The 22,779-nt window shown below is 40.9% G+C and overlaps 1 protein-coding gene across 1 annotated transcript; it reads left to right on the top strand.

Annotated features, from left to right (window-relative positions):
* The first annotated feature begins 8,575 nt into the window (after positions 1–8,575).
* Positions 8,576–22,335, top strand: calm3a (calmodulin 3a (phosphorylase kinase, delta)). The gene is made up of 6 exons (XM_085243485.1): positions 8,576–8,794; positions 18,790–18,820; positions 19,246–19,389; positions 19,768–19,874; positions 20,231–20,366; positions 20,545–22,335. The coding sequence occupies exons 1-6, from the start codon at positions 8,792–8,794 to the stop codon at positions 20,571–20,573; spliced, it is 450 nt and encodes a 149-aa protein (XP_085099611.1). The 5' UTR covers positions 8,576–8,791; the 3' UTR covers positions 20,574–22,335.
* Positions 22,336–22,779: the final 444 nt, after the last annotated feature.

Genomic DNA, 22,779 nt, shown 5'->3' with positions numbered 1-22,779 from the left:
CACCCAGATGGAGGCATGGGAAACAATACCGGGTTTAGTTTCTTTCCCAAATACTAAACTGGTGAACAACCCACTCTACCTTCCGAGTTAGAGCCAGGGGATGTGCAGTGGATGTGCCCCACACCTTATAGGTGCCGGACACCCAGAGAAGAGGAGATATGAAAAGGATTTGTTTTGAATACAAATAAATATTTAAAGTTCTAAATGCTATCTTTATTTACCACAACCCCCAATCACCAGACATCAAGACCTATATCTGTTTTATGATCAAAGTAAAAAGAAACTCAAGGCTCATAATTTGTTTTGATTTCTCATTTCCCAAAAGAAATGAGATGACAAACATTGCTTAGATAGCAGGCATATTCACAAAATTGCGAGTGAGAACTACCAAGAAGTCTCCAGACACTATAAGCCGTGGGAGGTAGGCCATGAATGGTCAGAGATGCTTATGATGAAGTCCTACTGTATAAAGCGAATTTACTCTAACAGTATCCCACTGTTGGAAAGAAAACACATTTCTGCCTTCTTCCATGCTCCACTTCCTTACACATCAGTGGACAGGGTTTTCACCAGATCCTCCCAAATTCATTTGAATTAACCTATCCAAGTAGTTTTGTCTAAAAAATGAGGGATGAGTAAAATTCTCCTCAATTACTCATGCCAACATTTTTTGACAAATACCCAGACCAGACTCTCACGGTAATAGCTGGAGACACTTTAGGTCGTGTGGGTGTGTTTTTAAACAGGATTCTATCCATTCCAGACATATTGAACTATGCCGTTTCAACTGTACCAGGAAACAGACCAGACAGTTTACTAAACACATTCACTAAAAATCTAACTTGAAAAGATTTAATGAGCCATTAAGACACCGACACAGCTAAAACATGAACATAACCATGCTGCAAGGATGCTGATTGGTCTGAACCAAAAGCACACAGCTGGACCCCTGAAAAAATGGATCACCCTCTGATTACAGCCTCACAAATCTCACAAGAATGTTTCTGTCTGCCATAGTAAGGGCTTCAGCACCCAACAATCTGATTTTTGTACAGCTACTTTTCATTTCATTTTAGTCACAGGCCACAACTAACAACAACTAATGGTTGATGGATGCATTGCTGTGACATATTTTTCTATTGGTGTGAAACTACTGTTGTGTTGGAATCTATCATATATGTGGGATGCTTATAATTAGATTTTTATGGTTGTTGTTTTTTCCAGGGAGCTTTGTTGTTAACTGAGCTGTCAGTTCAAGATCATCCTCACTGAAGATCTCCCAGTTAATTTACCTCCATTATGTCAAACACCTAAATATTTATAGATGAGGGAGTGGTGCTATTCTCCTTTGATGAGTCAGTGTAGTTAAGAAAAGGGTAAATAACCAAATCCCTGCTACTCTAATAACAAGAAGACCAGTGGTTGTATTTTGATGTGATATTGTTAGGGTAACACAGGGTGTCACACAATCTGGCATCTATAACTGGGTATAAAATACAAAAAAAAAAAAGGCTGAGTGTTAGGATTGGTAGTGTTGGTTGCAGATGATTGCTTTCTTTTATCCATTAGTTCTTGGAACTTAATCTTTCATGTCTAAAACTTCACGAAGAGATGAATACTGAGTCACTCTCAGTGTTGTGACAGGCTAGCTTTAGCTGGTGGGTAGGCAATCCTAGAGCAATGTTTCCCTCTGCTGGAGTATTTGTAAATCACATTAAAATGTTCCTCACTGATGTTCACATAGAAATTACACTATATCCTTCTGAGAAGCGAGGAAAAAATAATCTTCCCATTAAACCTTTTTTGGAATTTCCTTCCCCTTTGGAGTTAAAAGAGGCCACCCAAACACCTGAGATATCAATGGAAAGTCGAGGATTTCCTCTATGTCATACATCAGGACCTAAGAGGGTAGCTCAAATAAGTCAAAAGATACAGACCAAAAACAAATGTCCATTACAGAGGACATAAAAAAATAAGCTGTTTCTCAGGAGGATATACTCTGTATCAGAAACTGAACTACAGTTTTACTGGACTGCTTATGCCTCACCAAAAACAGCTATTATTGCTAAACCTTTTTCCTGTGGTTTTGTTGGAAAACACCGTGAAAACTGTAAGCCAAACTGCGTGAAAAACCAAATTGACACTTGAAATTGCTCCATCCACTTACTAGAAAGAAAGTGCTATACGCTGGACCAGTGGATGTTTCAAGCAAAACTATATGAGCATGGTGACAAATGAATTTCAAAGAGATGTATTCAAAATAGCACACTGCTTCACACTTTTGAAAGAAGTGCTGCCTTCATAGGACTAATCAGAAGCAGGAAACGACAGAGAATGTACAGGATCAAGGTCACATCATGTTCTCATCACTCACCATAAACAAGCTGCTGGGGAGTTTATGAGGAATCAAAGTGAGACAAAACACCTCCTCTAAAGGATCCTGGTGCAGTTGTGTGGCTTGCACTCAAGTCTGATTACTGTGTTCACAAACAAACTACACTGAAGTGGAAAATTAAACCAGAGCTCAATTTAAACAGACTAAACAGCCCAGCTATGAAAACGCGCTGCTCCTATTCTAGGAGGAGATGGTGGAGGAAGAAGTCCAAGGAGACAATTAGTGTCAGAAGAAATTCACTCCACTCTTATTGGCCATCTTCACAAACTTCAGAGAGTACTTCTTCTGAGAGACAACCACATGGTGGAGACAAAGGTTGTTAATAGAGCCTCATTAGAGGGAGTTTGTGAATATGGTCATCACCAACAAGATGAGAGATTCAAAGGAGAACACTTGAAACCCAGCACATATTTAAGTGGATAAATACTGTCAGATGTTCTAGGAATTGAGGAATTGGGAGCATGAAATAGTTTAAAATGTCTTGGTATGCTGATGCATTAAGAGTTCCTTTCACTGGAACTAAGGGTCCAAGCCCAGCAGCATTCAGCCCCACACCATATTCACACCGTATCAAACTCTACACTTGGCACATTAAATGTCATGGTTCGGCCGTGTGGCAGGCAGAACTGGACCAAAACGCAGGACTCGGAGACAAGGGTGAACTAAAAGAGGCAGCCGTATTGCGTTGTAGCTGAAAACTCCATTAAATAAACTTGCAAAAATAAAACCTAAACTAGAACCTGGAAACGAATAACTGAACACTGAGAAGCTAGAAACTAGGCTCACCGCCACAGGGCGCACTGAAGAAAAAACCACACAGCATTATGAGGGCACAACACTGACAGAAAGAAACACGGGGCTTAAATACACTGAAGGATAACGAGGGGATGAGACACAGCAGGAGAGCACAGCAGAGAGTAAGCAAACATAATAAGACAAGCAAAATTAGATACACTGCACACAGGAGAGTGACTATCAAAATAAAGCAGGAAACATGGCACAATTCACAAAGACACAGACTAGACACTGAGACATGAAACATGACAGACCTGGACACAGAGGAAACATGAAACACAGAGACAAAAAGGTAACCAAACATGGAACACTGGGAAGGTACAGAAGCAAGAAGCTAGAAGTATAAAACATAACATCAAGAGAACTAAAGCCAGGAATAGCAAATAAGAAATACAAATTAAACAGATACAAAACACTGGGTTAGCGACCAAGGACTGTGACAATACAGTCATGTATCACTCAGCCATGGAAACATATTCCATGAAGCTTTCTGCGCACTGTTCTTGAGCTAATCTGAAGGCCACATGAAGTTTGGAGGTCTAATGATTGACTCTGCAGAAAGTTGGTGACCTTTGTCATTATGTACCTCAAAATCTGCTGATCACTATGGGCTCAAAATGTGGTCATAAATATTTTGTACTTGTAAAAAAGATTTGTATGTGTAAAAAAGATTTGTGTGTGCGTAAAAAAGATTTGTATGTGTAAAAAGAATTTGCGTGTGCGTAAAAAAGATTTGTATGTGTAAAAAAGATTTGTATGTGTAAAAAAGATTTGTGTGTGTAAAAAGAATTTGCGTGTGCGTAAAAAAGATTTGTATGTGTAAAAAAGATTTGTGTGTGCGTAAAAAAGATTTGTATGTGTAAAAAAGATTTGTGTGTGCGTAAAAAAGATTTGTGTGTGGACTTAGAAAAAAAACCCTGCAAGTTACAAGTATGGATTTTTGACCCTATTTTTCTTCCCTTCATCTGATTGGTCAATGTCATGTCAATCACAAATGTAACAATCCAATCAGAGAACAGATGGGTTTGGCTGTCGAGGGGCGCTTTTTTTGAACTGCAGGTCTTTGAAGGGAATAAATGCCCTTTTACATGCCAACCCAGCGTTTTCCTGCGGACCGCGGGGTGGGGGCGGGCAGTGTTTTGGAAATGACAGTCTTCATTACAAAGCTTTCTTCGTTATGAATTAGCATACATGTTTTTATTGAACATTTGAAGAACTAGCAAAAAAAACAAACTCTTGTAGAGGACATAAAGTCAGAGATAGAAAAGACAAGGAGCAGGTGCATCTAGTACAGGTAGAGCAGCTGCAAAAACCCACAGAGCCCAGCAGCCAGCGTAACAAATTCTGGATCCTTTGCTTTTAGTTAGCAGTTAGCATTAGCAGCGTATCCTGCATCCGATGTGAAAGGACTTTTATGCTGCGCCCTGTGACTCACAGTAATGGTCCTGGGTCAGCCCTGACTTTGTGTTAAACTAATCCTAAAGTAATAATGTTATTTCTAACCACTGATATACCACAACTTTTTCCTTTCAACAGCTACTGAAAGTTAGGGGACCTAGCTGCTATCGGATATTTATATAGCGATCCTCCAGCTTCAAACGGTATCACCCTTCAAGGACCTGCAGTTCAAAAAAGCGCCCCTCTGACAGCCTAACCCATCTGTTCTCTGATTGGATTGTTACATGTGTGATTGACATGACATTGACCAATCAGATGAAGGGTAGAAAAATAGGGTCAAAAATCCGTACTTGTAACTTGCAGGGGGTTTTTTTCTAAGTCCACACACAAATCTTTTTTACACATACAAATCTTTTTTACGCACACACAAATCTTTTTTACGCACACACAAATCTTTTTTACACATACAAATCTTTTTTACGCACACACAAATTCTTTTTACACATACAAATCTTTTTTACACATACAAATCTTTTTTACGCACACACAAATTCTTTTTACACATACAAATCTTTTTTACGCACACACAAATCTTTTTTACACATACAAATCTTTTTTACAAGTACAAAATATTTATGACCACATTTTGAGCCCATAGGATCCCACTCTGTGTTATGGCATTTGTGGCTTACTTGCTGTCATTCCCAATTGCTTCCACTTTGTTCTAATACCACTAACAGTTGACTGTAGAATATTTAATAGCATGGAATTTCATGACTAGATTTGTTGTACAGGTGGCATCCTATCACCCTAAGCACCCGTTCTTTCACAAATATTTGTAAATACCGTCTGCTTAGGTGCTTGACTTTATACACCTGTGTCCATAGAAGTGATTTGAACACCTGAACTCAATGATTTGGATGGGTGAGTGATAAAGTCATATAACAAATGTCTGTATAAACAGGCAGAGCCTCACTAAATACAGGATCTAATCAGCAGGCCTGTTAACACCCATGCATAATTAAGTTGTTTTTTTCCCCTCTGCCCAATCATTCTATACATTGTGATCAGCCTGCTCTCTCACTCTTCACAGTACTTACCGAAGTGAAACTATAAGGAAATGGCACTAAGTCTAATATATGCTAGTCATATGCATTCAAAAATCTTAAACACACAGAAACACCGTCTCACCTTAAAGTGGGCAATCTCAGTGCACAACCATAAATTGTAAATATTAGCTGGGAGTAAGGGCGCCCTCCGTTTGCAAGGTGCGCCTGCTGCTTGCGACACAGGGAGGAGAGGGCGGGGCGGCGGCGGATTCTCTGGCTGGCTGGAGCAGCATCTGACAACCAACTCGCAAAATAAAATAAAATTAAAACAAACCAACAAACATGAAAACACCAGACATTATAATACAGACTTATAATTTGCACCGATGTTTTTTCGAAATTCTATACACGAAAAGTGAGCGCGAGAGCCCTCGGTGCGCCTGCTCGCTGATGAAGTCAAAGTAAACTTTATTGTCATCTCCGCTACATACAGTCCAATATACAGAGAGACGAGACGACGTGGCTCCAGTTACAGCAGTGCAAGTAAACAAACAATGAATATAAGAAGAGTAAGAAAATAAATATACACTTTAAGACACGTGGTAAAGGGATCAATAACAATTTAAAATTTATAATTTGCAGTTTGATGATTTAAAGTCTCACACACAACCCGTCGAAAGGGGAGGGGGGGGCTGCTTCTTCCAAATAGAGCACATTTCATTCATAATGTTGTAAATCCAAGCCCATTATGTATTATTATGTGTTCATGATTTGGACCCTGGGTTGTGCAAAATCCCAGAAATAAACCCTAGACAAATCGAATCTGTGAACTAAGGTGTAAGTCTATTAGGTTATGTTGTGGTATCCTCGGGTTGGGGGATGGGTGTTCATACTGGAGTGCAAAATTAAAACCAATGGAAGATGGACAAGAAAAGTTCAAAGCCATCAGGTGCTCAGTTTAGAAAAAAGAGAAAAGAAGAGGAGGAGAAACGAGCAAAAGATACAGGTAAGCAGATGTGTCATTGGATAATGGCAGGTCATCCTGAAACAATCAAAATCAGAATCAAAATACTTTATTAATCCCTAAGGAAATAATGTCGGGGGGGTGCCAGAGGGAGTGTTCGCCCAGGGCGCCAAACAGGCTAGGACCGCCACTGAGTCCATCCTTAGTCCATCCGAATCTCTGAAGCTCCCGCAGATTTAATAACCTTCTGGCATGAGTTTACCACACAGATTTTCAATAGGATTCAAGTGAGGTCTTTGCGCAGGTCACTCCATAACGTTCACTTTGATCTCCAGGAGGTAGTTCTCCACCAGAAACAACATATTTTTGGATCATTGGCAGACAGACTGGAAGGCAAAGTGACAACCAAACAGTTTACTGCAGATTCTTTAAGGTTGTCTTTCAAAATCTTCACATATCCTTCTTTCTTCATGATTCCAAGTTCTACACGCACTGAAGCATCCCCACATCATAATACTCCCACCACCAGGTTTCACTGTAGCAATGGTGTTCTTTGGGTTGAATGCATCTTCATCTTTCTTCAAAGATAAGCAACACCTTTATGGCCATAGAGTTCTAGTTTCGTCTCATCTGATCAAAAGATGTATTTCTAGCATGCGTAATCTTTCTCCAGGTTATCCTTAACATACTTCAGTCTAGCTTGAAGATGTCTCTTCTGCAGAAGTGGAATTTTTCTTGGTCTGCAACCTCAGATTCCATTTCTGTGCAACACATATTTAGATGGATACATATTGTCAGAGGCATGAGAAAAACTGTAATTGGTAATTGGGAAAAAAAAACAGGTTTTAAAATGGGAACATCACTGTCTTTGTCTTTGTTATTGTCGTCGGCAGATAGTCTGAATTATGGAACATTTGTTACTGAATCACTGTCAGTACATTTATAGAAAGATATTCATAATCTTTAAATTGTGCATTGTGGTTTAAGCGATTGATTTCTTTTAGACTGTTCTCGATGTTTGTTTTGAAGGAAGGAAGGTTCAGGGCTGAAGCAATCAGCATCATGGGCTCATCCGGTTAGAATAAGAAAAAGCAGCCATCTAATTCAGAATTATTCTCAGGGTTCTCCTTTTATTCTCAAATAAATAAGGCAAAGAAGGAAGGAAACAAAGACACACATGGACTGCCACAGCTCAGCTGCCGCCCCGTGTGGAAGTGAAGAAAGAGTGAGCCAAAAGTGAATGCAGTCCTTATATAATGTGTGACATATAATGTGTGACAGGTGAGTGCAATCGAGGACAAGCACCACACCCAATCAAAGGTGAGAGAACTAAACAAGGTGCATCTGGTGAAGTGAGTGGGTGTGCTGGGATGTGCTAAAAGGTGGGTCTCTACAACAATGTTACTAAGTCATTCATTTGTGTGTTGGAAGTTTTTCTGGGGTCTTCAGACACACTAATACTTTTGTCCAATTTGTATATGCGATTTGATTTGATCAAGAATCTTGGACAAGAGAAAAAGACATTTTGGAAGGTGTTCTGAAGACCTATTTTGGATTTGAGATCATGTTTTGGAGTATTTTGTCCCAGGACAAGTCTAATTTCAACCACAAATGTCTATTTTAGTATTTTTTGCACGAATGGTTTTTAAATTAATGAGCGGTACAGAAATTGCCCTGTAATTTTAAAATGGCCCATTAGTATTGTGTTCAGTATGATCACTGGAACACTCTTTTCTCCCATAGACTGTTTATGAGACGTGGTAATGGGGCTAGTATCTTTGCGCGGTTTGATTTTGTAAAGCAGCAAAAATTGTGGTTTGCTCTTTGTTAAGTGTCAAATAATTATTAGGCGATAAACAGTGAATGATTACCGCAACAGAACGAGCTTTTTAATGCTCGTGTATTTCCATTTTGACAGTGGATTCAGTGGGACTAAAACGTACAAGACAGCGGCGGAGGGATACACGGCTGTCAAACTGTGGTACAGCACGTCGCTGGTTTAGGTTTCCGGGCAACTCTGCTGCAACAGAAGGATACTGTCTACACAGATTTCCCGAAGCATTTCTTATACTTAAAGTCCTGTTTTATTTTATTGTTCTATTTGAGTAAGTGATCCCTAAGTAAATAAAATACAAGTCATTTAACTGAGCTTTTTTTCATCTTCACGGAGCTTGAAAAGTCAACGGGACGATGGTAAGTGTAAGCTAGCTAACGTAAGCTAGCTAGCCTTAGCTATGAATCGTTTAAATCGTAATGTCCTCATGCGACACTTTAATGCGTAATATAATCGTAAATGCATACGGTCTGAAGCAATAAAGCATATTCCGGCTTCCCTTCACAATGGCATTTATAATATTGGCAAACTGCAGAAAAATCCCACACCTGACGTGCATACAACGCTCTTTTTTTCATCATTTTATCGTCTATATATCGCAATTTTCGATCGGTGGTTTTATGTGTGCTTAACAGCTGACGAGATAGAAGAGAAACGTTTTATTTATTAGTGTCTGCCAAATGCGCAGCACACACGCTGTATTGCGAGAGGACACAAACGGCCTGTTTAATGCTCAAATGTATCACCATTCATTCGGTTGATTAGCAGAGTTGTTGATGATGTGGTTGCAGTCCCCGAGCTTGGACAGATATTTGTGGCATTTGGTTTTTGGGTTGTTGTTGGGGTTTTTTTGTTTTGTTTTTTTGCTCACTTATTTATTTATTGGTTCGCTTGGACTCGAGAGTGGGCGTGGTGCCGGTGAAGGTGCTGTGTAAAAATAGACCGTCCAGTGTGAATGTGATCTTTACCCATCTCGTTAATCTTGCGAGAAAGACATTGGGACTCTGAGTAACTGTCATTTTCGACATGCCACATAAGGTGCTGCAGCACGGACAGTATCTGTGTTAGCCACATCAGCAGGGTGTTTTGAACGGACTCGGACATGCGCAACAAGCGAGAAAAGGGGTCGTATTCAACCACCGTTTGGGGTTACATAAGAATACGGCTCACAGGTAGCAACACTTGTTTGTCATATTGCAAAGCTTTCAGCAAGGCGCTGCAACAATTTGGGAATAGATTCAGTACCACCATGACACCATGTCCTGCGTTACGTATTGCGCCATAACGTTGAACCGCATTCTGCTTCTGCTGAATGATCCTCTTTTCCACCCCTCCTTTCTCGCCTCCCTTCCCCCCGCATTGAACCAAGCATCCCTGGTGCAGTCGGCTGTCAGGACCCGCAGTGTACCCTCCAAGATGGGATCTAACTATTTTAAATACTTCTAATATATACTTGCATGTGAATATCTGTATCATATCTTATCATGTGTCGTCTGTTGTTCATCTGCATTCTGTAAGAGAGCAGGCGAATGGAGTCCCTTGCGGTCTTTGCCAAGTAAGGAAACTTGGACAGCTACAAAATCCAATTTATTCACATGCTGCTCAAACACCATTTGCAAATATGATTAACTGGCTGCACTTCAGAAAAATATTGTCAACATAAGAATATATGACATGCTCTGTGGGGTACTGATGAGTTGAAAGCAAGCAGTACTTTTTACAGCAGCTGTATAAATCCTCCAGCTGTGCTCTGATCCAGACACTGCTTGCTTCAGCAACACTGAATTGGTTGGCAGTGAGCAGACTGGATACTCTGCAGTCTGCCATGCTCCCTTCTGCCTACCCCCCTTCCCCTTAAATGGGTGACTCATTGAAATTGACTTGAATGCATGGCATTACCACCACCACCGCAGAAATTTTGCTACAGAAATGTTGGCTTTAATCTGTTTGGTTTTGAAAAAGCAAGTTCATTTGTCCATTATCTGTGGTGCAAGAGCATGTGGATACAGTGAAAACATGTTTATTCGAGGCATTAGCTCAACAGCAAATGCACAGTGAGTCCTTAGGCAGTATTACATATAGCATTATCAGCTTATCCCCATCAACGAATTAGTGTCAGTGCTAAATTGTTGCAGACTCTAATGGTCTGTTTTATGCAGCAGGTATTTCAGTTTTCTAACAAACATCCTGAAGGAATATGCAAAGCAGAAGGCACATTCAAAGGGTTTAATCTGTTTTTTGTTTTGTTAACATAATGTATTTTTTTATTTTATTTTATTTTTTTTAATTAAAATTTTTTTTTTAAAGAGTCGAGGAGGTGGTTAGTTGCGGTGATATTCAGTGTGCTACATTGGCGACCCTGTTCGTGTCTCACTAATTATAGCAGGCGTGTGTATTTCGGGCTGTGGAGTATTTATACCAGTCCCTCATCGCACTTTCTCAGCCTGAAGTGAGCATGTTGACTGACTTGGACAGGCCTGATAAGGCTTCACATGGAGCGCACAATTATGTCTCAGATGAACTTGAAGAATGAATTTGTGTTACATGAGGTTAAATTCCTTGTTTGATTAATGAATTTATTTTGTGTGTGTGTGTGTGTGTGTGTGTGTGTGTGTGTGTGTGTGTGTGTGAGAGAGAATGTGGTAAAAAAATATTGAACACTGTATGAATCAGCAGACACCCCACAATAAGAAATCACAATAATTCGGTCATGATACAATATTATTGTGATTTTTAACCATTTGCAACTTTGCATTAACACATACTGCCGTTTTTCTTCTTTTTTCAAATGAGTATTTTTTTTCCTCAAAGTTAATTTGTATTTTTTATTTTATTTTTTTATCCAATAAAAAAGTTATCTCACTTCAGTTTTCTATTGGTGGGGGTGGGGGGTCAGGCATACAAGCACTGTTATAGTTAGACATTCCTATTTAACTATTAAATGTACTCTCAGTAACCTTCTTGTTCTGTTGTAATCTAACTAGAATACAGCCGGTAGGCAGCCAGTCGAGTCCCCTCGAGTTGTGCTCGTTGACAAAGGCTCATTCAGACTGATAGCAATTTTTTGGCAATCTGTCTTCATTTACAAATTAAATAAGTCATTTACAAACCTTAAGTAATTTTTCTGAGAGTGATTGAATACTGGCCAAGTCAGACTGAGACTGCAGAAACTCCAGTGTTGGATTTTAGGTTGAGCCGATTTAATGCAAGTTTGCTCGGCTAACAATATCTCAAGATGGTGGAGCTCTCTTGTTTCTAGTATTCCCAGAATATTTTCATTTAGTTATTAACAATTATTATTACATGAGTTCAAACAATATTTCTTTAATTTACATACATTTGTATGTGAAAATGTGAACACATCTACAGTTTAAGTTTATTGTAAAGCTTTTTATGCTGTATTAACATAGTTTTATCTAGGTCATAGGTAATGGCCGGGTCCAGCTGCCAGAAAATACTGCAGTCTGTTTTGAATTAGTTTGTCTAAATTGCATTTGGATTGGCAGAGCCTGTGTACACAGTGGAGCCTGATGCACGTGTTCTCCATTTTGCCTGCTGGAAATTCTTTGTTTTTCTTTGAAAAATGATTGTTTTCAGGGTTTTTATATCAATCCAGAAGTGATTTAATTTGTTACTGCTTAGTCATTTCTTTTCCAAAAATATGAGAAACGGCTGTTTCATTTGTCTTTCTTTTCGTTTCTTGTTTATGAAATTTCATCATTTTCCCCATCAAGTTTAAGACCAGTTGAAAAATGGCAAAAAAATCATATTTTGCATGGTTGGATCTTAACAAGGTTCCAAGTAGAGTTTCAGTGTGCAACAAGAAGAAATAGGAGTGAGACAAAAATTTTTTTGAGCATGCAATTTATTGAAAACCACGCTTAAACTGAAACAGGCTGTTTTACAGCTCATCAAAAGTTTAGCCTTAAAAAGGCCAAATCTGTGCAAAAATGTGGATTCATTGTCATTTTCTGTCAGGTAGAAAATGTCACACCACCCTTCCAAAAGAACCGGAAACTACCCCAAAACAGAAATCGAAGTTCCAGACATGAACTCGGTAATGAGTAGGTCCACCATTATTGTTGGTCTCTTCAAAAATTCTTTGTGGCATGCTTAATGCAAGCGTTTCCATGAGTTGAGTGGGAACATTTCTTCAAGTGGTGAAGACAGCCTTATGACGGGCATCTACTGTCTGGAACTGTTGTCCATTTTTGTACATTTCCTTTACCATCCATCCCCAAAGGTTCTCAATTGAATTTAGATCCGGGGAACACGCAGGAGGGTCCAACAGAGTGATGTTATTGTCCTGGAAGAAGTCCCTTGTCCTGCAGGCATTGTGTGCTATAGCGTTGTCCTGTTGAAAAACCCAGTCGTTACCACACAGATGAGGGCCCTCAGTCATGAGGGAAGCTCTCTGTAACATCTGTACATAGGCGGCAGCCATTTGATGCCCCTGCACCTCCTGTGCTCTAGGGCTGTGCGATAGGACCAAAATCTCATATCCCGATATAAAACTTCTATCGTGCGATAACAATATAAATCACAAAAAATGTAATATTTCCTGTAAATTCTGTGAATCTCAGGTAGGTGAAGTGTTTCCAGCTGGGCGTCTTGTACCTGGAGTCGAGTGTTTTAACCGATGCATGAAACTACACATTTTTAGGCATAGGTTGTAACGGCCGCCGTTTTCTTTGTATTTATTACACACCGTGCTGCGGGGAAAGCCTGTTCTAACGTTTGAGTCTAAGGTTTATTTTTTTAGCACCTGACGACTCTTTTTTTGCTTCTCATCCGTCAATACTCTGCATACTTTTTCACGTGATTCCGTTTATTTTGAAAATTCTCAACAGGATCTTGAGCTTTCTTGTGAAAGGTTTATGTGGAAAATAAACAAGCGGACATGCGATGGTTTTACCTGGTCGTTGTTGCTAACGACAACCCATAAAAACAGGTGCTTGTCTGTCTGTAGTGTGGTTATATTAAATATAAGAGAAAGAGAGAACTTTAAGAAATTAATATAGCCACTACAGTGACCATCAAAACGATGAAAAAAATATTGCCGTTAACAGTTTATTTTGCGACACCACGAAACAAACGATAGCGTAAAATGAAACGATAGACGTTTTTATATCGTCATCCGATATATATCGTTATATCGAACAGCCCTAATGTGCTCCATATTTCCACTGAAGGAAAAAGCACCCCAGACCATTATGGCGCCGCCCTCCACTGTGGCGTGTAGAAAACATCTCAGGTGGATCTGCTTGTCATGCCAGTAATGTTGGAAATCATCAGGACCTTCAAGGTTAACTTTTTTCTCATCAGAGAATAAAACTTTCTTCCACCTTCAATGTCCCATGTTTGGTGCTTTCTTGCAAAGTCCAAACGGTCAGTTTTGTGGCATTCAAGGAGTAGGGATGGGTATTGTTTAGGTTTTATCCGATACCAATACCAAACCGGTACTTTTGAAACGGTGTCGGTGCTCGAACCGGTGCTTAAAGAATCAAGAACACAGACTTTGTCCAAAAACCTCTCATGTTTAGCTGTTTTTTGTAAAAAGATAACATTGTTAGCCTTTTCTGCAGCTATAGGGCATATATGGTATCACTCTTGGCTGGAAGCAGTGCTTAAACAATGGAAAAAAACACCAACTTTGTCCAAAAACCTCTCATGTTTAGCTGTTTCCCACTTTTTCTTTGGTCATTTTAGCCTTTTTGGCCAGGGTGAAGGGAGTATCTGCCATCAAACAAGAAGACAGCCGCATGTAACTACGACGGTGTTTGCTAGTTCACCTTACATGCATTAATTTGATAACGTGGTTAGCCTACTCAACGTAAATTACACACAAACAACATTAAGCTACTCGCCCAGAGAGGAACGGCTGCTGCTGCCATCATCATCTGTCATCATTTCTGCTACACGGCAGGGCTAGGAGCCAGGACTCTCCTCTTCGGGTTCAAGTTGCTGACTCCGGGTTGATAACAGGCACCACACCCGCAGTAGATGTGCTCGGTGTGAGGTCTCGCAGCAAGCTATCAAATAGGGTGCATTTCTCGGCTTTTAAAAAAACGCTATGCGCCACCATGTGTTTCATCAGATTTGAGGAGTTACCTCCTTTGCACAGTATTACAGTATCAGCATAATAGCACTTGTTGCAGGCTGCTGAGTTTGCATCTTTTGCTGTGAAGTACAGCCAGACTTTTGACCGTTTCGCCTTGGGCATTTTTAATCTGTAGCCATAATAGCACCGGATATCGGTACCCATCTCTATCAAGGAGATGAGGCCTTTGAAGACGTTTTTTGTGTTTGTGGCCCTTCAGTCTCAGATGCTGTCTGATGGTTATGGGGCTGCAGTCAGCACCAGCATTGGCCTTAATTTGGGTCAAGGATCGTCCAGTGTCTTGACAGACAGCCAGTTGGATCCTCCGGCTCAGTGCTGGTGAAATTCTTTTGGGTCCTTTCACTTGACTTTTTTGTTCCATAACCATCAGGATCATTTAAGAAATTCCAAATGACTGTCTTACTGCGTCCCAGCTCAGCAGCAATGACGTGGTGCGAGAGACGCTGTTTATGCAGTTCAACAACCTGACCAGGGGTCCGTTCTTCGTACCTCACTTACTACATCCAAGATCAAATGACACATCCAAGATCAAATCATCGCGCTAACTTTGAGCTCGCTATCCCGGTTCTCCAAACACACCTGTTGTTGACGATTAGTATAGCTGGATGAAGTAATGTGAGATCACTGGGTGGCTTAACAGGGGCTACGCATCGATAGTAGAAACATTGATCGGCAACCCTTTGATTGGTTGGCGAAAATGTCAAAGGAGCGCGCTCGGTATTTTTCGGCAGCAGAGCAAGAACTCTTGATTGAGGGATTTCAGGAGTTTCAGAGTTTAATTAAAACGCAAGGGAACGCTGCAAAAGCAAGGAGAGAGGGCTGGCAGAAAGTTGCTGACAAATTAAACTAGTAAGTAATTTAATAATATTAATAATAATAATAATAATAATAATAATAATAATAATAATCGATTGGATTTATATAGCGCTTTTCAAGGCACCCAAAGCGCTTTACAATGCCACTATTCAGTCACTCTCACATTCACACACTGGTGGAGGCAGCTACGGTTGTAGCCACAGCTGCCCTGGGGCAGACTGACAGAAGCCAGGCTGCCATATCGCGCCATCGGCCCCTCTGGCCAACACCAGTAGGCGGTAGGGTAAATTTATTATATTATATTACATTATATCCTCTTTCACATTAGAGCCACAACAGGACCCACTAGAACATGGGAACAAGTAAAAGTGAAATATAAGAATATCCTACAGAATGGTAATATTTATCACTTATATTGCTTTTAGTCTCTTGAAAAGAGACCCTGAAATAATCAGTTTGTTTGTTTATAACAGCAACCAAGAAAAGGGCAGAGCAAAAAAAGACAGGTGGTGGTCCTGCACCTCCTCGTCAACAAGTTGGTTAAGTAAATAATACTGTCACGGGAAAATGAGCACACTGTCGCGCTGAGCTAAAGGATCCTGTCTATCCCGCAATATACGCGGAATTCTGAAAACTCTCCTTATCAATCTTGCACCTTCCGCAATGGGTGGCTCGCGTATACGGACAGGACATGGCTGCGACCGACTTCCCAAATCCACCTTCGCTTTTATAGCCGTGGTCTCTCATCTTGATTACACGAAGTAATTTACTATTACTACTCTAAAATATGAATTACATCTGAAATAATCAAATACATGAAATAGAATGATTAATAGTACATTTCCCTTTTTTTAGGAAATGACCTAAAAAAACCCAAAGAAAGAAACAACAAAGGCAACATTTTACAACTTCAACCTAAAGCGCTCTATCTATGCAAGATAGCATGGGTGCTCTGTAGGAGTAAAGTCAGTTTCAGTCCACTTCTGTATCTGTATGGAATCAATAAAAGAATCAAATACTGCATTATCTTTTGTTACATTGATAATATTTATTTATGGTAAAATATTTCCGGGGGCGAGGTCACTGAGGCAGTTAAACAACTCCTTGGGGGCAGAGCCCCTGGTGTCGATGAGGTCCGCCCCGAGTTCCTGAAGGCTCTGGACGTTGTAGGGCTGTCTTGGTTGACACGTCTCTGCAATGTTGCGTGGAGATCAGGGGCAGTACCTGTGGACTGGCAGACCGGGGTGGTGGTCCCCATCTTCAAGAAGGGGGACCGGAGGGTGTGTTCCAACTACAGGGGGATCACACTCCTCAGCCTCCCCGGGAAAGTCTATGCCAGGGTGCTGGAGAGGAGGGTTCGTCCGCTAGTCGAACCTCGGATACAGGAGGAACAATGCGGTTTTCGTCCTGGTCGCGGAACACTGGACCAGCTCTTTGTCCTCTCGAGGATACTTGAGGGTGCATGGGAGTTTGCCCAACCAGTCTACATGTGTTTTGTGGACCTGGAGAAGGCATTCGACCGTGTCCCTCGGGGCGTCCTGTGGGAGGTGTTGCGCGAGTATGAGGTGTCTGGCCCATTGCTACGGGCCATTCAATCCCTATACAACCGTTGCAAGAGCTTGGTTCGCATTGCCGGCAATAAGTCGGACTCGTTCCCGGTGGGTGATGGGCTCCGCCAAGGCTGCCCTTTGTCTCCGGTTCTGTTCATAATTTTTATGGACAGGATTTCTAGGCGCAGCCAAGTGGCGGAGGGCTTTCGCTTTGGTGGCCTCAGAATCTCATCTCTGATTTTTGCGGATGATGTGGTTCTGTTGGCTTCATCGGGTGAGGGCCTCCAGCTCGCACTGGAGCGGTTCGCAGCCGAGTGTAACGCAGCGGGAATGAGGATCAGCACCTCCAAATCTGAGGCCATGGTTCTCAGCCGGAAAAGGGTGGAGTGCCCACTCCGGGTCGGGGATGAGTTCCTGCCCCAAGTGGAGGAGTTCAAGTATCTCGGGGTCTTGTTCGCGAGTGATGGGAGAAGGGAGCTGGAGATCGACAGACGGATTGGGGCTGCGGCTGCAGTAATGCGGACGCTGCACCGGTCAGTCGTGGTGAAGAGGGAGCTGAGCGTAAAAGCGAAGCTCTCAATTTACCGGTCGATCTACGTCCCTACCCTCACCTATGGCCACGAGCTGTGGGTAGTGACCGAAAGAACGAGATCGCGGATACAAGCGGCGGAAATGAGCTTCCTCCGAAGGGTGGCTGGCCTCTCCCTTAGAGATAGGGTGAGAAGTTCGGCCATCCGGGAGGGGCTTAGAGTAGAGCAGCTGCTGCTCCACATCGAAAGGAGCCAGCTGAGGTGGTTCGGGCATCTGGCAAGGATGCCCCCTGGGCGCCTCCTGGGCGAGGTGTTCCAGGCATGTCCCACCGGGAGGAGGCCCCGGGGCAGACCCAGGACACGCTGGAGAGATTATATCTCTCGGCTGGCCTGGGAACGCCTTGGTATTCCCCCGGACAAGCTGGAGGAGGTGGCTGGGGAGAGGGAGGTCTGGACCTCTTTGCTTAGGCTGCTACCCCCGCGACCCGACCTCGGATAAGCGGATGAAGATGGATGGATGGATGGATGGATGGTAAAACAGTGGTAAAATATCGCTGTTGCTTTCGTATAAATGAAGCGGACATACCTGAGTGGCCGGGATCTAATCTTGTTTACATAAAGTAAGCCTGCTCCCGAGCAGGTTTACGCTTACGGATCTGTTGCTATGACAGCAAGTCCCGGATGAGCTTCGGGGAACCGAACGATCCAAGATCACGCGAAATCGTCAACAATCAAATCCAGCTAACTTACTTAGCGAGGTACGAAGAACGGACCCCAGGGTTCAGAAAGGGAATGTTTATTTGCATTGCCATCAGAACGTCATGACAGTGTGACATTTTCTGTCTGACAGAAAATGACAATGAATCCACATGTTGAAGCTCTACTTGGAACCTTGTTAAGATGCCAAATATGATTTTTAATTTGTTTTTATTATTATTATTATTTTTTGCCATTTTTCAAGTGGTCTTAAACTTTTGACCAGGACTGTATATGTACATATATTTATGTCTAAAGTATATTTCCTCTACCTTGTATAATGTATATTTTCTTCAGTTTTTTGCATAGTATTGTTGTTCTTAGGCATGATGCAGCTGTGTCTATATAACTGCCCTCTCTACTGTGCTGTTGTAACAGTGTGAATTTCCTGTCTCTGGGATTTAAATGCTGTCTTATCTTATTTGCCTAGTCCTGATATAAGTTGAACTTGCCATTAAAAACTGTATTTCTTGAATACAATGCACGATTTAATAATTGTAAATGGTGGCAGGGTTGAAAAAGAGGTTATTTCCATGCTGAAGCATCAGTGTTTTATCAGTGTCTTTTTCCCTTTTCAACAGGCTGATCAGCTGACTGAGGAGCAGATTGCTGGTGAGTGCATACCTTAACCAAGCCTTTTTGACTTGTTTTAGGTTTAGCAACACCTAATTTCTCCAACAAACCTTAGAAACTAGGCTCTCAGAGATTATACAAGATGTGCAGGTCTATGGGATTGTATGCTAATTATGGTCCCATACTATTAACTAGATAATTGCATTCAATTTGTTTTCCCTAGGTATAAAATCAGACCCTGGGTAATGAGAAGCAGCAGGGTTTTGAGTCAGGTGTCCTAGAAATGCTTGCATGTCTACATTAAAGCTGCAGTGCTTTGTATTCAGCCTGTGCTCTTCTTATCAGGGGTTGTCTGTTCAGTGTCCCAGTTGTTGCAAATGCACTGACTATTGTGTATAGTCAGTGAATGTTCATTGGATTCAGTCTTCATTACAACTCACAGTTCTCTTTCTGCAAATGTACAGAGTTCAAGGAGGCATTCTCACTGTTTGATAAGGATGGCGATGGTACAATTACTACCAAAGAGCTCGGGACTGTCATGCGCTCTTTGGGACAGAATCCTACAGAGGCTGAGCTGCAGGACATGATCAATGAAGTAGATGCTGATGGTGAGATCAAACTAACATGCACAAGAGCTTGAAGTTGCATTACTTTTGAGAAAGCTCTTCATGAAGAGAATTCTTTTGTCATTCAAGAATTTAGTGACTGGCATAAATGCAGATCCTGATATCTGAGATGGCATAACTTGTTTCTGTTCTCTCTGTATAGATGTGTGTAGATTGAATCTAGTCTTTGTTGTTTTTGTTGCCTTGTCTGTTGTGATTAATAAAAATGATGTGCATTTCCTTTTATACTTTGAACTACCTTGCATTGTCATAAGCTAATTTTCCTGATCTGATTTTGAGTTTTTCTGGTAAATTACACGGTGATAACACTTTTTTTCTGGTTTGTTATTTGTTTTTGTTTTATTTATTTATTTTATTAAGGTAATGGTACAATTGACTTTCCTGAGTTTCTGACAATGATGGCCAGGAAGATGAAAGATACAGACAGTGAGGAGGAGATCAGAGAAGCCTTCAGAGTCTTTGACAAGGTAAAGTAGGAGTAAAGTGGAAATATTTAATTAGACTATTCAGCAAAAGGAGAGCCTCTGTATTTGTTAGAAATGACTTTGATCCATGATGATGGCTAGACAAAAGAGTGAAAAATGTCTGCATAAGCGATATTCTGGAGCGTTTCTGTCTTTCTGCTAGCCGGACTATTATATTAAGCGTCACAAACACACAAATATTGAACATTTAGCTCAATAGACTTCCTAAATCAGGATCTCGACATCACAGGTGAAGGGAATAGCCTTGTCTCTGGCGCTATGGTATCTGTAGACACACACCTGCCTGTAAACATAGAAGACACCAAGCTAACTTTCTGCTTTTGTTTTGCCACCTGTAGGATGGTAACGGGTACATCAGTGCAGCAGAGCTTCGGCACGTCATGACCAACCTGGGTGAGAAGCTCACTGATGAGGAGGTGGACGAGATGATACGCGAGGCCGACATTGATGGAGATGGTCAGGTCAACTACGAGGGTGAGATTTTAATTATTAACCACCATACTTTTTGTGAGTCTGCAAATGTGAAAATCTACAAGTTTGTGTGTATGCACTTATTTTTTTTCCATCTGGTAACGGTGCTGTTACAGTTAGTTATTTGTTCATTATTTAACGTAACTTTAAATGTTGCTTTCTGTTCTTTTGTTTTCCACAGAGTTTGTCCAGATGATGACAGCCAAGTGAAGAGAAATTTGAAATTTCTTTTAACGTTGCTTATCCTCTAAGATCACTGTCAAATATGTCAAATATACCAAAAAAAAGAACAATTCTCAAATGATAAATTTACCCTCCCCTCCAGAAAAAAAATCATTTATCTAAACCGTTTGCAAATTGTGCTTTAGTGCATCCAGCTACTTCTAAGGTATCTGTTTCATCACCACCAGAACAGAATAATCCCTAGAGAAGTTAATGGACCAAGCTTTAAGAGGGCCAAAGCCCCTGGTACTTCAGACCAAGATTCTGCTGAGTCACCCTGCTCCTGATTAATTTAGAGGAAAGCGCAACATCGTAAAAGGCAGAGGGATAGGAACCTATGCCACGGTTCATGTAGAGAAGTTGGCTTTTCAATTCTTACCTGATAGTCTTGAACAAAGAAAATCGACTCTCTTGCACCAGTGGTGACTCTCCAAATACTGAATTGAGTACTCTTCTTGCATGCACCCTTTCTGTGACTGTCTCTCGTGACAACAAGGAAGCTCTGATCTTGTCAGAGGTAGTGTTCAGGTTGTGTACACACTGGAGGTATATACATAAATATATAGCTATATATCTGTAAAAAATTTGTGTCACTATTGATTATTGCAAGAGCAAATAGTTGCAATGTAGGGTGTTTATTGGTGCTCTGCTGGAGATGAGCATTCTTATAACCTTGAAGAGTTCGAACGAAAACGAGGGACTGAAAATTGCTGGATGGTTTTTCTTTTTTTCTTTGTTTGTTTTCCTCAGTTGGATGTTATTTTGTATTGTTTTGAGTCGTGGGTTTTACGTTGCACTGATTGAAGACGGGAGTGTGTTGAATTGCTTCAGGATGATTATTGGGAAAACACACTTGAGGACTGCAGTTGATACATTTGTTCTGCAAACAGATATCCTGATGATGCAATATTGATGTAACGCTTTATAAATGTGTTCTCAAATATTAATGTATTGCTGACGAACTTTGGTCACAAATTATATCTATATAAGTGTATCGTTAAATTTGCAATGCCTATTGTTGTAGTAAATGATCTGTGACATGTTTTCTCTTCGGTTTTGAAATGTGCCATAATACTCTTAAAAAAAAAAAAAAAAAAAAACCTTCAACCTTCTTGCAAGACCTGTAGTTCTTTAGAATAGAAAAACTCTACTTAATATAATAATATAAAAATACATGCAGTTCATCATATTTGCACTTTGGTATAAACCATGTGGTTGTTTAAAAAAATGGAGGACAAAAAAAAGTTTTGTTTTAAAAGAAGAAAAAGAAACCAAATGTCACTGTTGCTGCTGCTATAACAACATGTTTCACTCATTGTCCTTGTTGTTGTCTGATCTTCAATTTATAGTCCGGTGATTCAACCTCCAGTCGGCTTGCTGTTTTACTAAACCGAATACATTCAGTGTATACTGACACATACTGCTTGTGGTGGGGGGGTGATGTGTTTCATTGAGGCTTTCATATGGGGAATGAAATGGGTTTGTAGCAACGACTTCAGCTTTAGATGTGCAGTTGGTTTCAGTGTTAGGTTTTTGAACAGTTGGCTAAATTTAAGCTGGGGAATCTTGTGATTTCCTCAATGTGTGAAACTTAATATACTGCTCTGTTTGAGGCGTACTAATTGGTTACATTTGAGTCAGATGTTTGGAAGTAAATGGTTATTGGACTGTTAATTTCTGAAGGTGTGTCCAGTATGGAAAGATGTGATATATTTTCCATAAATCAATAAATTGACTGAGCTTTACTTCACCTGCATTTCCTTGACATGTTTATTCTAAAATTAGTCATTAATGAAACAGACATCCTTTTGTTTCTTCTTTTTTGTAACTGTTCACAAATTCCCATAATGTTGCAATACACTCCCCCGTCCAGTGCTTCTGTGTTAGAAAGGAGACTCTTCCAGATAGCCTCAGACTGGGTCAGGGCAGGTCAGCCTAGGTCTTCACTCTAGAAACTATCCTGGGCAGAGGCTATATTTGGCAGCTCATGAGATTGCTGCAGGAGCCTGTGCTAATCCAGGTCAGCAAGGGTCACGACCCCTCACACAGTCTAAATGCAAAAAGCCTTTCTTGTTGAGAGGCAAGATCAAGAGCCAATAGAACAGCGTTTTATCTGGGCCAGGTGAATGTGATTGGATGTGTGTCCACATGCTAATCGTGTAAGTGTAAGTAGATAATATAAATGAATTAGGAA

Source organism: Mchenga conophoros, linkage group LG14, assembly GCF_057382185.1.
Source record: "Mchenga conophoros isolate Kocher_MC1m ecotype Shallow Benthic linkage group LG14, M_conophoros_male_GT1.1, whole genome shotgun sequence".
Lineage (NCBI taxonomy): Eukaryota > Metazoa > Chordata > Actinopteri > Cichliformes > Cichlidae > Mchenga > Mchenga conophoros.
The sequence above is the reverse complement of the archived record's forward strand: the minus strand, read 5'-3'. Positions and strand labels throughout refer to the sequence as shown.

What these genes read in the sequence shown, in the direction of transcription:
- calm3a (XM_085243485.1), top strand. An exon ending in CCTTCAGAGTCTTTGACAAG is followed by an intron (nt 19,875 to 20,230) that starts GTAAAGTAGGAG and finishes TGCCACCTGTAG; the next exon opens with GATGGTAACGGGTACATCAG. An exon ending in TGGTCAGGTCAACTACGAGG is followed by an intron (nt 20,367 to 20,544) that starts GTGAGATTTTAA and finishes TGTTTTCCACAG; the next exon opens with AGTTTGTCCAGATGATGACA.